The sequence below is a fragment of the Mesoplodon mirus genome (assembly GCF_964341445.2).
Source record: "Mesoplodon mirus genome assembly, chromosome: 14".
Classification (NCBI taxonomy): domain Eukaryota; kingdom Metazoa; phylum Chordata; class Mammalia; order Artiodactyla; family Ziphiidae; genus Mesoplodon; species Mesoplodon mirus.
This window is the reverse complement of record NC_138990.1, coordinates 30,995,608-31,013,054: the sequence shown is the minus strand read 5'-3', so window position 1 is coordinate 31,013,054 and position 17,447 is coordinate 30,995,608. Positions and strand designations below refer to the sequence as shown.

At 48.0% G+C, this 17,447-nt stretch overlaps 1 protein-coding gene across 3 annotated transcripts in view; it reads right to left on the bottom strand.

The window, feature by feature from the left end:
• Positions 1–15,589, bottom strand: part of ASAP2 (ArfGAP with SH3 domain, ankyrin repeat and PH domain 2) — a 155,474-nt gene extending 139,885 nt beyond the window's left edge. For all 3 annotated transcript variants that reach the window (XM_082642051.1, XM_082642048.1, XM_082642049.1), the window contains exon 1: positions 15,375–15,589. In XM_082642051.1, coding sequence (XP_082498177.1) covers positions 15,375–15,500 — 126 coding nt within the window. In that variant the 5' untranslated portion in view covers positions 15,501–15,589. The remainder of the gene's footprint in view (positions 1–15,374) is intronic.
• Between the last annotated feature and the right edge of the window lie 1,858 nt (positions 15,590–17,447).

Below are 17,447 nucleotides of genomic sequence, written 5' to 3'. Positions count from 1 at the left end.
ATACCACCTTTATTTCAGTTTACTTTGTTTTTTGTTTTTGTTTTTTTGCATACAAAAACAGGGTGGACTGTAGTTTGCCAACCTCTGCCCTGACCAAACAGGGACAACCCTGAGAGCCCTGAACCCAACTTGCATTGTTTCAACTTACCCACCTCAGTAGAGCTACAGCCTCCTTTGTCCCGCTCCCTGATGAGACCCCTGCTCTACAGAAGCAAGCAGGCACTGAGGAGGAAGCCAGGGCCGCCCCCGGCACCAGGGAGGACCTACAGCTGTTGCAGACCACCACACTGCACAGCTGCAGCACGCTTTACTCCAAGCATCAGACAGCCCAGGTCTGCCCCAATGATGGGTGGGTGGGTGGATGGTCAGATGGATGCATCGATCCATAGACGGATCAACCAATTCATGGATCAATGGATGGACAGGTGGACCAAAAACTGCTTTAGAGGAACTGCTTTAAGAATTCAAAGAAAGTGGTTCTGATGGACTGGGGAATGCCAGGGAAGCCTTTACAGAATAAAAAAGACATAATGTATTTTTCAGTGAAGAAACTAGATATTAGGGTGCTTTACAGAGTGGAGATTTTGGTAATTCTTAAAGAGATTTTCCTGTTTCAAAGGATAAACATGACAATCTTGATTTTTCAAATCAAAACGAATTTACTGCTAAACATGCAGCAAGTGTTTTGAAGGTTAAGATATAAAATCACAGAAACAGAAAGATTACCTAGGCCTTCAACATTCGACAGACATTTTCTGAGAACTGTGTGCTGGGAACCATGTTGGGCTCTGAGGATTCAAAGAGAAGCAACACTTAATCCGAGGCACACTCAGTCTGGCGTGAGGGTCCAACAGGAAAACTAACTGCAAGCAGGCGTAACTTTGGATTGTGAGGCTCCCTCACCCCAAAAAGGAAATGCCAAGATACTCTGAAGCCAGCCAGTAAGCCTCGCGCCCCTGAACAGCAGACACATAGGAGCCAAGGGCTGTCCTCACTTAAGTCTACGTGTCCCGGAAAGAGGTTTCCACATCATTCTGCTAGAGCCCAAACCCCATCCTGAAAGATGCCCTAAATGCCGCATTTGGGCCAACACCAAAGGAAAGAGTTGTTTCCACGTAATTTAATTTTCTCAGTGAACTAAAAGTAATCAAAATTACACAGCGAAACTCAAAACCTATTTTCATGCAAACTCTCCTCAATGGATTACGTGCTTCCCTCTGCCCGACACAGCAGAGTACTGATTCGAACTCTTCTTAAACCTGCTGCTGTGTGAAGACCCTCGGGGATGCCTAGAGCAGGGGCAGCTCCACACTTCTGAGTCCAATTTTCTCTTTTCCTCCCTTTCACTGGCCTCAGCTGTTGAGCGCTGGTCCCTGCCATTTCTATTTCACTACATGGTCTTTTCCAGAACCCCGAGGATGACCATGACCTACAGAGAAACAAGATGGGCTTTAGAGCAGCTACTTACACAGGGGTTTTTTTTTTCTGTTTACCACCAAGTTCTAACACATGCCTACCACCGGCTTCAACCACCCAACCTAACAGTACCTTTTTCTTTGGAAAAACAGTAACAAATTTCTGAAACACACATCAGCTGACACTGCTACTCCCTAATTCAAACCAAAATCTAACCAACTGTCAGAACGCCTATACCAGCTCATGGTTTATCAGGGACAGGAATCAAGCCCTGAACCTGATACACCAGGCCTCACTGGCTTTGTGCACAGACGCTCAGGGATCCAAGGAGGTTCATAAATTAAAAGAGCAAGTAAAACCGAAGCCCTCAAGGGAGTTCACATTAGCTGTGACTAAAGCAATTCTGTCATAAGATCAATCAAACCTCCTCTACTTTGCTCTGACCATAAAGAAGAAAACTGTACACTTCAAAAATTAAGCTCCTTCCACAGTTACAGAAGACAATAAATCATTTTTAAAAGAACAATAAACCCAGTTCTGGAAAACTGAGGGGAGGCAGTGTGGTAGGAAAGGAAGCCAAGTTTAAATGTCATCACCAAAGCAGCAGCTTACCGGGAAGGAAGGCCTCAGCCTGAAATCCCAGAGTAGAGCTTCCCTCCTGAGTCCCCTCTGGCTGGAATCTCCATTTTGAAAAGAAAGTACAGGGCCCCGAGGTTCTGAAAATACACTAAGGGAGTGAAGGTAAGAGAATGCAGGGGAAAAAAGAGGGGAGATGAGAATTTTAAGCTTTGGACACTGCCTAGACAGCAAACCCGTCCCCAAGGAAAAGGAACAGGAGCGTGGAGGAGGGAAGGGAGATGAAAAAGGTGCAAACCCGCCTGCCTACCTCACGATTTCCACTGTGCTCCACCCCTGCTGGTACCTCTTCTGAATGAGAAGCCTGCGGCTGGCAAGCTACAACCAAGGCAAACAAAAGCTACAGGTTCTGACAGCCCAACAGCCTGAGTAGTAAACACACCTCATTCCTATTGGCCACAAAAGAAAAACCAACAAGAGAATTTACAAGGCGAGAAGAAAACCAGGAATCTCAACAATTACCTCTTGTCAAGAAGCGAGCGGTCTCCACAGTGAACAAATCAAGGTGATGCTTATAGAAAGAGGCAAACAAAAAGCTGCTAACCGGAAAAAACAATGTGTTGTTCTGAGTTTGCTGTTGCAGAGACAGACAAGGCCTGGCCCTGGACTGGAAACCTCCCAGGTACCACCTTGGCCAGATGAGGCAAATGTCTGCAACCCAGTTATCCACGCAGGTGACATTTCCACTAATGGACTTTGCAACCAGAGACCAAGCCTCCAAGTGTTCCAATTTTCTCAGTATATTCAGAGCCCAATGAGAACAAACAAAATAAATTAAATTAATTGCACCCCAATTCTGTGCAACCCATTGGCATTTAAAGATGATCAAGAACCGATCCAGCAATGAGGCAAAGAAAAGAAATAAAAAGTATTCAGACTGTTAGGGAAGAAGTAAAACTACCTCTATTTGAAGATGACATGATCTTGTATACAGAAAATCCTAATACATACATACACACACGGCCCATTAGAGCTAATAAACAAGTTTACTAATATTGCAGGATATAAGATCAATACACAAAAATTAATTGTATTTCTATACCCTAGCAATGAATAATCCAGAAATGAAATTAAGAAAACAGTTCCATTTACAACAGCATCAAGAAGAATAAAATACTTGGGATTAGCAGATGCAAACTATTATATATAGAATGCATAAACAATAAGGTCCTACTGTATAGCACAGGGAAAACTATAGTCAATATCCTGTAATAAACCATAATGGAAAAGAAAAAAAAAAGAAGAAAATACTAAGGAATAAATTTAACAAAACTTGTACACCGAAAACTACAAAATATCATTAAAAGAAATTAAACACTTAGTAAGTGGAAAAACATCCTACCATCATAGATTGGATGATATTAAGATGTCCACAGTCCCCAAGTTAATCTACAGATTCAAAGCAATCCCCATCAAAAGCCCAGCTGGCTTTTTTTTTTTTTTTTTTGCAATAATTGACAAGTTGATCCTGAAATTCATATGGTAACAGGGACCCTGAATGGCCAAAACAATTCTGGAAAAGAAAACAAAGTTGGAGGACTCACACTTCCTGATTTCAACACTTACCATAAGCCCAGCATAAGGATAAAATCAGTGGATAGAACTGAGAGTGCAGAAATAAACCCATACATCAAACTTCAACTGATTTTCGAAAAGGGTGCCAAAAGTATTCAATGGGGAAGGAATACTCTTTTCAACAAATGGTGTTGGGACAATTAGATATTCACGTGCAAAAGAATAAAGCTGGAATCCTACCTCATATCATATCCCTACCCACCTCACAAAACAAACTCAAAATGGATCAAGGACTTCAATGTAAGGGCTAAAACTTTAAAACTCTTAGAAGAATATGTAGGTGTGTATCTTTGTGACCTTATATTAGTAACAGTTTCTTAGGTATGACAACAAAAGCACAAGCAACCAAAGGAAAAACAGATATTCTGGACTTCCTCAAATTAAACACTTCTGTGCTTCAAAGGACACCATCAAGGGGGTGAAAATAGGAGAAAGTGTCTGCAAATCATGTATTTGTTAAGACTCTAATTTCTAGAATATATAAAGAGCTCTTACAATTTAACAGTAAAAAAAAAAAACAACAACAAATAATCCAATTCTAAAATGGGCAAAGGATTTAAATAGGTATTTCTCCAAAGAAGACATACAAATGGCCACAGGCACATGAAACAATGCTCAACACCACTAGTAATCAATCAGGGAAATGCAAGTCAATCCAGGAGAGATCACTGCATATCCACTAGGATGGCTACAATCAGAAAGACAGACAGTAACAAGTGCTGAAAAGGATGTGAAGAAAATGGCACCCTATACACTGCTGCTCCTGCTGGGAATGTAAAGTGGTGCAGCTTCTTTACATCATATTCTGACAGGTCCTCAAAAAGTTAAACACAGAGTTACCATATGCCCCAGCAATCCCACGCCTAGATATATACCCAGAGAACTGAAAACATATGTCCACCCCAAAACTTGTACAAGAATAATCACAGCAGCATTTTTCATAGTAGACAAAAACAACCCAGACATAATAGACATAAACATAATAGACAAAAACATCTGGAAACAACCCAGATGTCTATCAGCTGATGAATGGATAAACAAAATGTCATATATACATACAATGGAATATTATTCAGCCAGAAAAAAAGGAGTAAAGTACAGAATCATACCACAACTTGGATGAGCCTTGAAAACATGATGCTAAGTGAAAGAAGCCAGACACGCAAGGCCACAAACTGTATGATTCCGTTACATGAATTCCATTACATGAAATGTCCAGAATAGGCAAATCTATAGAGGAGGAAAGTCGATTAGTGGTTGTCAGGGATTGAGGGAGAGGGAAATGGGGAGTGACTGCTAATGGGCATGGGATTTTCTATCAGGGTGATGAAAATGTTCTGGAATTGGGGACTTCCCTGGTGGCGCAGTGGTTAAGAATCCGCCTGCCAATGCAGGGGACACGGGTTTGAGCCCTGGTCCGGGAAGACCCCACATGCCGCGGAGCAGCTAAGCCCGTGCACCACAACTACTGAGCCTGTGCTCTAGAGCCCATGAGCCACAACTACTGAGCCTGCGAGCCACAACTACTGAAGCCCAGGCGCCTAGAGGCCGTGCTCCGCAACAAGAGAAGCCACCACAATGAGAAGCCTGCGCACCGCAACGAACAGCAGCCCCCGCTCGCCGCAACTAGAGAAAGCCCGTGCGCAGCAACGAAGACCCAACGCAGCCAAAAATAAATTAATTAACTAATTTTTAAAAATGTTCTGGAATTGGATACAGGTGATAGCTGAACAATTCTGTGAATATACTAAAAAAATCACGAATTAGACACTTTAAAATGGTATATTTTATGGTATGTGAATTGTATCTCAATTTTTTAAAAAAGCAACAACAAAAATAAGCACCTGAGGAAACCACAGAAAGGTTCTTTTTTTAATCAACTTGATTAACTCATAACCTATACGTTTTTTCAGGACTAAGAACCAGCCATTCGTTGCCGATTTTTATTCCCACCATTTATTCTAGTGTCTTTTCAAACTGAATGTATGTGATACAAAGAACCAGGAGATTTTCAGGCTGGAGAGGGTAGTCGGAGATCAACTAGTCCAAACACCTCATTTAAGAGATACTACATCCAGGGCAGTGACTTGCTCAAGGTCATACAGCAAGGTGGAGACCACATCGGAACTGGAATCGACTCTTCTAACCCCTTGGCTAGTGCTTTTCCCACGCCACCCTATTAACACAACCAAATCCACAGGGCTTCATAATAGCACGTCTTCCAGTGATGAAATACTGGCTCCCCCTAAGCCTAGGGAAAAGCTCTTGGAACCCTGATGTCAGAAAATCAGTATTTACTTAAAATTCAACAGTCCAAATTATTTAGTGATCGCAAAACCCTGTGATCGTTAACACAATCTTTTCACCAGAGAAGCAAAGCAGAACAGAGCTGTGATCAAGAGACCAAGGCACGCACCTGGAAAGACAGCTCAAGGTGAGACGGGTAGCGCACTTCAGAGCCCCATTTGTCCCAAACTTAAACTAGCGATGCACCCAATGAAATTCCAGCTCATGGGCCAACCACCATATCGACTCCAGTGGTATTTTGTGGGAGGGAATCTTTAAAGGGGGAGTAGAGAAGGAAAGGGTTGTTTTCACCTCTAGTCTCTTGAAAAGTATAAATACGAACAGCCAGCAGAAAGTAGAGGAGGTGGTCAGAAAAAGTAAAGGGTGGCACGAGGCAGGTGAACTGTGCTGCAGACACAGAATGTTAGGAAATGTCTCATCTACCCTCCACTTTACAAGTGAGGCCACTGAGCCTGGACCCGTGAAATCAGCTGCCCAAGGCCCAGCACCTGGGTAGCTAACAGGTCAGGGCTATCAGAGGAATAAATACAGCACAAAGACTTAACATGTCCCTTCCTCTCAGAATCTCCCCAAAGTTCCCTAACTGGCAGCAGGGTGCCAACACCTCACGGAGACTGCCTAGACAAGCCACACCTGTGATTCCCCCTTCAGCGGTCGCCTCTCCAAACACAGATCTGCTGACACGGAGGGAACAGTGCATGGACCTGATCCCTGGCTACGTGGCTCTGGAGTCCTTTACAAGCAGCTTTGATGGTGTCCTCAGTCCCTCAGCTCTGAGGGGGAGGGTGGGGAGGCAGATGTACCTTTCTAACTCACTCCAAAACAGTTAAGGCCACTTAATAAACACCTCTGAGGCTAAGTACCTCCCCAGGAGTTAGAGTCTGATGACCTAGGTCGACAACTATCAACCTGCACTAAAGAAGCCCAGAGAAACACCTAAAGAGGGAACTTCACGGGCAATAGAGATCCCAGCAGGAGACCATCAGGTGAGGCATTAAAGGGCCAGCAGGAGGAACACCCCTATGCACACAGGCGAATCTCAGCTAGGACTAGGACTAGCTAGGACTCCTGGTTCTATCAACCGCTAATTCCGGGGCGGGCTGGCTACCTGCAGTCATGGAACTTGTCTGAGCCTCGGTTTCTTCAACTATAAAATAGAGATAACAGGATCTACAGCAGATAGGATAGGGGAAAGGATTCAGCAATCAAAACAAGCAATTTAAAACACAGCACAGCCCTTAACCCAGAAGTAGGGCTGGTGTTAAAAACAAACACAAAACCTCTATTAAGATTTCTTCTGGGAAACTAGGGAAAGAGGCCCCCAAATCCGGGTCACCTGGCTAGAATCCTAGACGCCAAGGGAATTCACCATTAGAGGGAACCGTCTTCACCAGCCAGCCGACTTGACTGCGAGCATCTGTGTATAAAATCACCCTGACAAAGCCATCTTCAGCACCGCGTGGAGATATGATGTCATTAATAATCCCGTTAGTAGGGCAGGCCTCCTGCCAGGGTGTGAGCAATGCCCGGGGCCACTCGGCACTGCAGGGCTGGGCATGTCGGCAGAGCGGTGAAGAGAGTAACGAGGAACCATTTCTGCAGCAACACGGACAGAGGAGGCAGAGAGGAAACAGTGGCAGCAAGGGTTCTTCAGAAGCATCCACTCAGGAAACGCAGTAGATGCATCACAGTGCAAGGCAGCAAGAGAGGGGTCGTGCTGGTCACAGAGCCATCAACATGGAGGGCCTTTTCCGGTCCAGGCTCTACAGAGGCAGTTGGCGGCTACAGGAGCAGACTCTCTCGTGTCCAAACGCTTGAGTTTGAATCCTGGCTCTGCCGCGTCCCAGCTCTGTGATCCTGGTAAAGTGGCTCAGGTTCTCTGAGCCTTACAGGGTTTTTGTCATCATCAAGCAAGTTAGGAGTTAATACGTGTAAAGAACTTAAAGCATGCCTGGCACACAGGAAGCGCCCAATAAGTGCTAAAAGACAAGGCAAGGAAAAAACCACAACAGGGACTGACAGGAACGCTTCGGTCACGCTGCAGATACCCCAAACACACGCATGCAACAACAGCATTGTTTCAAACATGTAACCTCACCGCAAACCCGACAGGCTCAAGGTCCGCCTTAGCGCTCTGGGCGGGAGGTACCTGCAAACCCATCACTTCACAGACAAACTCAAGGTCCGCCTTAGAGCTCTCACCGCAAACCCGACAGGCTCAAGGTCCGCCTTAGCGCTCTGGGCGGGAGGTACCTGCAAATCCATCACTTCACAGACAAACTCAAAGTCTGCCTTAGAGCTCTCACCGCAAACCCGACAGGCTCAAGGTCCGCCCTAGCGCTCTGGGCGGGAGGTACCTGCAAATCTATCACTTCACACCCAAGCTTGCCCTACAGAGCCAAGGACAGCACATGACAAACCAGAAAAACGAGAAAGGTAAAAGTAGGAGAATTGGCGGCCCAGCTCAGGGTCCTAACCACAGGACTCATCAGATGCACTTCACAGTTTCGCTGAACGCCAAGGCATGCATGAAGGTATGAACTAAACCAGGACCACATGAGAAACTGCCAAGCCCTGACCTTGAAAAAATGCAGAGAGCACCATGGCTGTCAAACCACAACTGACAGCTTTACCCTCCACCCCTAGTTCCTCTAAGCACCTTCACTACTGGATAACTATAACACTGGCTTCAGGTGTCACCCCTCTCTGCTCAACTCGAAGAACCAAGTCATCACAATGACGGTATAATTATGAACCTTGTTTAAGGAGCACTGTTGCAGAGTCACTCACTCACTCACTCACTGCAAAATACAATTAACTAAAGCAGTCTTACCAATAAGCCTGGAATTCTTAGCCTGAATTCAGGGGGGTCCATAAACTTGGGTTGGAAAAAAGAATTACATCTGGATTTCATGAGCCCCCAAATGAAATTTAGCGTTTCCCTCAGTTATGAATGTAAGCAACACACCGTGGTAGTATTAGCAGTACCTGCGACTCCAACAAAAGATATACTTATAGGGCTTCCCTGGTGGCGCGGTGGTTGAGAGTCTGCCTGCCGATGCAGGGGACGCGGGTTCGTGCCCTGGTCCGGGAAGATCCCACATGCCGCGGAGCAGCTGGGCCCGTGAGCCATGGCCGCTGAGGTCCGGAGCCTGTGCTCCGCAACGGGAGAGGCCAAAGCGGTGAGAGGCCTGCATACCGCAAAAAAAAAAAAAAAAAAAAAAAAAAAAAAGGGCTAAAAGGATAAACACTAACTGCACACAAAAGATGAGAAAATAAGTGCTTTATGGGGAAGGAGCTCGTCCCGCCCACTTTTCCATCACTGGCCCCTGGTGGTAACAAAATACCGGTAGATGCCCATGCACATTTACAAATCAAGAAACCCAACACAACCAAATACAAATAAAAATACAGCCCAAGCATTTCAGCTCTGGTTGATAGTCCATATATTCCACATCGTCCACATGATAAAACGATAATGGTACAAAAGTACCTGGAAGGGCCCTGGCAACCACTTGAAGGCCACGTGACACAGAAAGTACAGGCAAAGAAGGCAGTTTCCTATGGTGGTAGGACTAGGTGAATTCACCACCTCTTTGTAGTGGGAAAGAGGAGTGTTTAGGGAGCTGAATGCGGACAGTATCCCAGGCATCGACACAGCTAAGAAAGCGTCACCTGCTATCGTCTGCCTACAGCAGACGAGAGAAGCAGACATACCCCGCCGGCTCTGTCTACACAACTCTGCTTAATCTCTCCCTTCCCTTGTCGGTGTCTGCAGAAAACAAAATGAATATCCAGCACTGGCCCCAACACAAGTTCTACAGCCAGTCATGCTGAGCAGCACACAGCCGGCCTTGATACCAACACTAAGTAGCTCCAGAGAGTGTCAGCTTTGCTGCAGGGACACCAGGAGGCCCGTTCTTCAAGTGCCCGAGTGAACCGAGCCTGGCCTCTGCCTTTGCTGGGACGGGAGCCCTGCTCTGTCCCTCTCGCCCCACAGCACAGACAACACAGAGGGTCTCCATCGGACCTCTCGTCACCCCCACTGCTACCACCTAGGCCACGACGTTCTTGCCTGGATGACCCCCGGGCCCCAACTGGTCCCCCTCTTTTCTCTCATGCGCTGCCCATCTATTCTCTCTGGAGCAACCACCAGGAAAGGTTTAAAATGTAAATCAGATCAAGCCCTCCAATGGCTTCCCACCATGCTAGAACAAACTCCAATTCCCTCCCAAGACCCAGAAGGCCTCCTGTGACCTGGCCCTGCCTGGCCCTCACCCTCTCCCACGCCCACTTCTCTCCTCCAACAGGGCCTGAGCCAGGCACATCTTAGGGCCTTTGCACGTGCTGCTCTCCCCTGGCTACTTCCTCACTGCCTTCTGGGCTCTGCTCTAATGCCACCTCTTCGGAGAGGCCTTTCCTGATTTCAGTTTCCTGCCTCCAGAGTCACATGCTATTCCTGTATTCTGTGTAACTTTTCTTCAGGGCACTTATCACTACCTGACATTACGTTACTGCAGTGATTATCAACTCCATTTAGGGAGTGGCTTTAAAAACTGCCAATGCTTCAGGCCCCACCCAAACTAATTAAGTCAGAATTTCATGGAGTGGGCCAGGCATCTCTATTCTACAAGCCCCCAGCAAGTGATTCTAATGTGCCGCCAGGATTAGAACAGTGCTTCTCAAACGTTAATGTGCATATAATGCACCTGGAGATGTTATTAAACCGTCAAAAGGTGGGATTTGACAGTCTGCGTTTCTAACAAGCTTCCAGGTGATGCCAATGCAGCTGGTCAGTGGACCCTTCTCTGAGTTGCAAGCGTCTAAAAAGCACTGTCTAGCAGAACTTTCTGCAATGAGGAAAATGTTCTAAACCTACGCTGTCGAATGCACATGTGCTTTATTAGCACTTGAAATGTGGCTAGGGCAGCTGAGAAACTGAATGGTTAATTTTAGGCTACCACATTGGACAGTGCAAGTCTAGAATGTATGTGCTCCACAAAGAAAGGCATCAGGGCCTGGCCATGTGGAGGGTAAGAATCAAGGATTATTCCAAATTCGTGGCCTGAGCAGCCCTCTGTGGATTGGCTATGAAAATCCAACCAGAGGCCTAGACGGCCACCGCCTCAGGAGTGGATCAATATTTACCTAAGGCTGGGAGGCAGATACAAGAGACTACACTGAGATACCTTAGTAATTAAAGCATGTGGTAAGCCACAGATGACTACCTTGACTTCAAGACTCAACTGCACATCATCATGCAAGGCCCTCCTCCTAACCATGGCCCCAGGCACACCTGACCACTCCCATCCCTAGGCATCCATGATTCTGGACAGTCTTGTGGTTACGGCCTCACCACGTTTTACTGCATTGATTTGTTTATAGGATATCTGTCTCTCCCACTAAGCTTCAGGTTGCTTCAAAGACAATGCATGCCTCTTGGGAATTCTACTCCCATCACCTAGCACACAGGAGCACTTAATAAATACTGAATGAATGACAGGGCCTGGAACCCACCACGAACAGCATTAGTACTTTTACTGTTAATCACAAGAAAGAGAGAAATTGAATGGGGGGGGCGGAGAATGGGGATCACATAAGAAGAGATCATTCCCTCCTTGAATGACTAGAACATTTCCAGACACCTATATCCAGATTATAGGACACAGCGTAACAAGGTGGCCCTGTCTGATCCATAGAGGCTCATTTCCGAAAATAAGAAGGGACCGGGCAAGCAGATGATGTCCTTCTGACAATAAATCTAAAATCTGTTAGTCTGGGATGTGGAAGCGCTGTTTTTCAAACAAGTCACAAAGGGCTAAGATTCAGAATCACACTCTTGCCTAAAAAGTACGTAGGCCGTAGGCTGGGTTCCCACCAATGACTGCTGGGAGGGGCTTCTGGCCCCAAGGACAGCAAGGCCCCTGGGAGTCTGTGCAGCCCAGATGCTCATTCTACCCCGCAGTTAGAACCCTGTGCTTGTGACAGCAATGAGATTTCCAAGGCAACCAAGGACAACAGAGTGGAGAATTATGGCCTGGAAGGAAGTAGATTAAATTTTAATACTCACGAGTCAACATCAAATTTATTTTTAAAACTACATATCTGACAAAGCCAAATAAGCAAGACAGAATGGATGATGCTCTAAAGGAGGGTCTAACTATGAATATCCCACACATGTATACAATTCTTCCCTATTTTGAGAATATTTCAAAGAGCTCAGAGACTCAAAGAAACTGAGACAGCAATAAAAAACCCCAAACGGGGGGAGAGGAGGGTTTTCAGATTCAGCCACAACTACTTATTTTGTTCCATTATTTCCAAAAACACAGGGCAGATTCCAGTTGATGCACCAGACTTTGCTAAAATTGTGCAAAACAATCACTTCACCAAGAGAAAGTGATCATCACAAAGTGAAAATTTTAAAACACAGCTATATGCTGACCTGCTGCCAAGACAACAAACTGGTTAAAAAACAAGCAACAGTGAACAGACATATAGTAGTTTTCCATTCACTTAATCATTCAACCATTCCTTTCCCTTACTCCCCCACCCCCACCCCATGTAAATCCCACCTTGGGGGGGGCCAAACACCCTCATCAGGTTCTATCGATTAACTATCATGTAATCTATAAAAGCAGTTAGCATTTAGTAAACCGGTTTTCTACCAGGTATTGTGCTGTGTATTATCTCATTAAACCCTCACAACCCTCTGAAGTAGACAGGTATTGTGATCAAGACTTTAAAGCCAAGGAAAATGAGAAAACATTAGGTAGCCCATCCAAGTTCACACAATTGCCCAGTGGTGGAGCGTGAACTTGAACCCAGGTCCATCTGACAAAGGAGTAATTTAGAGAATTCAGCATTATTAAAAGTAACAGAAAGCAGCATCATTTCGGAAAACAGCATGAAACCAAGTTCAAACTCTAGCTCTTCAACTTACTAGCTCTATAACCTTGAGCCAATTAACCTCGCTAAGCCTCAATTTCCTCATGTGTAAAGCAGGGATGAGGAATAAATACAACAGATGTGAGGTTCATAGTACAGGGTAGGGATCCAGTAGCTACCCATAGTCCAGCTACAGGTGTACATATCAAAAAAAAAAAAACTTACACTTCAGTAGTAGGACGATTTTTAGCAGACATAACCTATCTTGGAAATAATAGGTTCACAAACATTAACCAGTTTAAAATTAGTTTACTAATTCTATGACACATTTGTTTAAACACAGGACCAAGGACTTGAAAATTTTAAATTTATTTATATTTAAATTTATTTGTCACAATACCCACCCTCATGTCTCATTTCAGTATGAAGAGTAGATGCTTGTTTAAAATCAAAACATGAGGGCATCACTGGTTAAATAAAACTGTTTCAAATTTAGTTCTCTCATAAATGTAAGCTCACATGTACCATTATCTTAGTATGTATACTGAATTTGCTTAAAGTGAGACAGACCTGTAATGATTTGTTTTTTTTCATTTTTGAGACTTTAACCAGTTCTTGTTCTTAGATGGCAACGTGGAGCAAGCTTGCAGTTTAGTAACATGACCAAATCCAGTCTCTCTTTAATCTGCTCAGTAACTGAGCTCTAGGGTAATCTCCTGCACAGCATACAAAAAGAGCTCTGGAATTACACAGTGCAAACTAAAATTAATCAGGAAAGGATATGCCAATTTTAATAGCAACTCCTATTTGCCTAGCTTTCCAGCACCTGCCAGTGTTAGTAATATTTAACTGACAAACTTCAGTAGGGAAAAGAAACAGAACTGTAAACACAATTAAGCTTTCTTTTTAAGGCACTGTGTATAAAGCTTCCTTCCCTTAAAAGAGATTCAGCTACCTCTTGGGCCGCAATCATTCCATAAACATTGTTAATGGTGTATTTTCAAAACATCGTGAAAATGTCTTTTTGCTTTTCAAGCAGCACTTCTGAAAAAACTTACTACGCTCATCCCCATCTGCCTCATTTGAAGGCATCATCTTGAAGCCTTGCTAATACAGGTAGAATTGAGTGATGTGGGATCACAGAGCTCACTACAAAAGGTTTACATTCAGCGCTCCTCTACAAAAAAAAAGCGGGGGGGAGGAAGGAAGTGGGGAAGGAAGCCCTATACTATACTTAAAACACCCCAAATGTTGAATTTGCTACTTTTGATTTAGCCCATTATTGACTGTTTATGTCTACAAAGAAAAAAATTTCCATTTAGGGAAAACATTCTGTATTTTTTCTTCCCCAAGCAATTCCTAACAGCAGCTGCTTTGTTCAAGTGGGCAAAAACCTGAATGCCATCGCTTAATTTAAAGCTCTCTGGTGACCTCTCCTCACTCACTCCAGCCCAGTCATCTCCTTCTAAAATACCTACCATACCCCATTTTAAGAACGTAACTTGACATTCTGGCCAAGAGGAATTTAATCATCGCTTCAACACTGGCCCACGTGTGGCTGGTAAACCAGTTCCCCATTATGAACCAAGCACCTGACACAGTGTCTCTGACCCTCATAACCACCCTGGAAAGGATGCATTGCTAGTCTCGTTTGATAGGTAAGGAAAATGAGGGCAGAAAGGCGAGGAGCTGCCCCGAACCACAGTCGGCGGTGGCCCTGGACTCACGAACTCTGTCTGCCCTCCGGTCCCAGGCTGCTCTGACTGTCGCCTAAGCTTGCGGGTCCTAAGCGCTCTCTCCGCAGGATGTGCAGGGCTTACTAGTTAGCACTAGACGATGACTTTGCACCTTGACGAAAAGCAGGCCTTTTCCAGGCTGATGGGGAAGGGAGGCGTCCAGGGCTGCGAGCAGGTAAGACACACGTCCCCGGGGGTCAGCAAAGGCCTTTGGATCGGAAGCCCGGCTCGCCCACTCCTCCCCGGGCGCCGCGCGGCGCGGGTCAGGCCTTCCTGACTAAGGTGTGCACACCTTTCCTGGGCAGCCGGGGTCCCCCGGACCGACCCAAGAGTCGTGCAGAGCGGGTCCCCGGCACACGGGCACCGCGCCGGGCAGGCTGGGGACAGGGGCACTCCACGCGCTGAGAGGGGGACGCTGGGGGGCCGCGGACAAGCCGACGACCCCGGCCACAGCGGCCGAGGGGTCCCCGCTCACCGCCGGCCCCGACTCTCAGGCCAAAGTTGGAGGCGCGGGGAGCGGGGGGGACGGCGGGGGTGGGTACCGCCCGGCCCGGGGCCCCGCGAGGGGATGAGGGGCGGAGAGGGGGGTCTTAAAAAGGCCCAAGGTAGACAGCCGGCAGCCGTCTCCTCCGAGCCACCTCCACGGAACAAAGGGCTTGTTTCAGGCAGGGTTCGCCCAGCCACGTCCGGATCCTGAGGAAAAGAAACTTTTCCCGGGATGCGAGAGCCGGGCCCGGGGCGGGGGCGGGTTAGCGGGGCGCGGCGCTACCTGCGGCCGGAGCCGCCCGCCCGGCGAGGCCCGCCGGCGCCGCTCACCTCCTCGATGGCCGCCACCGTGTTCCGGCACTGCGCCGTGCGCGTGGTGAAGCTCGAGGCCGTGGGCGCCTTGTAGTCCTCATGGGTCTCGGCCACGAATTCCGACACGGAGATCTGGTCCGGCATCGCCTCAGAGCGCGGGCGGCCGGCCGCGGGGGAGCCGCCGCCTCAGCCGCCGCGAGGGCTCCGACCGGCCACTCGGACGCCGACGCCGCCGCCCTCGCCGCGCCCGCAGCTCGCCCGGCCGGCGGACAAAGGGAAGCGCCGCGGCGCGGGCCGCCGCCGCGGGAGCCGCACGAGCCGCCGCACGAGCCGCCGCAGGGCGCGGGTCGGCAGCCCGCGGGGCCCGGCGGCGGGAGCAGGGGCCGCGCGCGCAGCCCCGCGCAGCTCGGGCCCGGCCCGTCCGCCTGCCGCGCCGAGGGCTCCGCTGCCTCCTGCCCTCCCGAGCGAGCCCCGAGGCGGACGCGCACAGCCGGCGGGAACTACCCGCCACCCAGCCGCGGGCCCCGAGCGCCTCCCGCGGAGAGGGGCGGGTCCGGGCCGGGGGCGGTGGCCGGCCGGGCGCGGGGCGGGGCGGGGCGGCGCGGAGGGCCGGGCCGCCAATCCGCGCGCTCGCCGCCGCCGCAGCCGCCGGGAAGCTGAGCCTGCAGGAAGGAAGGCGGCGCGCGCTCCGGCTCGCCGAGCCGCTCGCCCGCCGCTGCCGCGCGCCGCATTGTCTCGGTGTTCGGGCCCCCGCCGCGCGCCGGGGTTCCAGGGCGCGCCCTGCCGGACCGGCGGGTCAGACGGGGCCGCGTCCCAGCTTCCCGTCACTCACTCCCACCCCGGGTTCGCGAGCGCGCGCGCAGGGTGCGCTTGACACCTCCCGGGCCGAGCCACCGCCCCCCCATCTCGTCCCCGCCCCACCCTCGGTCGTGGAACCCTTCTTGGTATCCCCCATAAACCGCCGGGAATGCCCGTCTGGGCGCGGGAGGAGGTGTGAGGAGCTCGCCCCCTGCAGGACCATGCGCGCCGCCTGGCAGATGCCTCCCGCGCCCCGCCCGGCAGCACCCGCCCGCCAGCTTGGGATTCGGTGACAGCCACGAGAAATGACCATAGAGTGAGTGCTTTTGTGCCATCCAATCCTCACGACCTTGTGAGGCAAGTAAAGACATGGTTACGTATTTTACATAGAAGGGAGGCAAACGATGCTCCCCAGAGTAACTGAGTGGTCCAGTGGGCTTCATATCCAAGTTGGAGCGCTTCCGAGGGCTTAACAGGAACCCTGGTCAGTGTCCCAGTCGTGTTTCCTATGGTTTTTCCCTAAAATCCTCGGTCGTTCTTGGTTGGTTGGAAACGGTTTCAGGGTACTAGGCCAGGATCCACTCTGGGCAGATAAGAATACGCTGAAATGGTACTCCTGTAGGAAGTGGAAGGGACCCAGGGAGTGTGTGAGAGAACCAGGAAAACGTGCAACAAGAGAGGGCAAAGTTCATATATAACTGGCCCAGTAAAGAGTTTGAGTTAAAACAGATTTTCATTGAACGTCTTAAGGAAACTCTCATAATTATTTTTAAAAATCCAGCTTGCCAGGGGGAAAGGCGGGGAGGGATAAATTGGGAGACTGGGGTTAACGTAAACACACTACTCTATAGAAAATAGGTAACTAACAAGGACCTACTGTGGAGCACAGGGAACTCTTCTCACCACTCTGTAATGACCTATGTGGGAAAATATTCTAAAACAGAGTGGAGATATATATATATATATATATATATATATATATATATATATGTATGTATAACTGATTCACTTTGCTGTACAGCAGAAACTAACACAACATTGTAAATCAACTATACTCTAATAAAAATTTTTTTTTAATCCAGAAGTTCTGAAGACACTGGTCCAATATAATCACACCCCATAACTCTACACCAGGCATGTGGCATGGTTTCTGTAGCTGCCAGCAATAAACCCAAGAGAAACTTTACAAAAACCTTTTGTGCATCTGAAAAGGAGGAAGTGTGAGAGACGTTGGAAATTCAATATGTGAGACAAAGCAGTCTCCTGACACTGAAGGACAGTGGACCAGTCAAT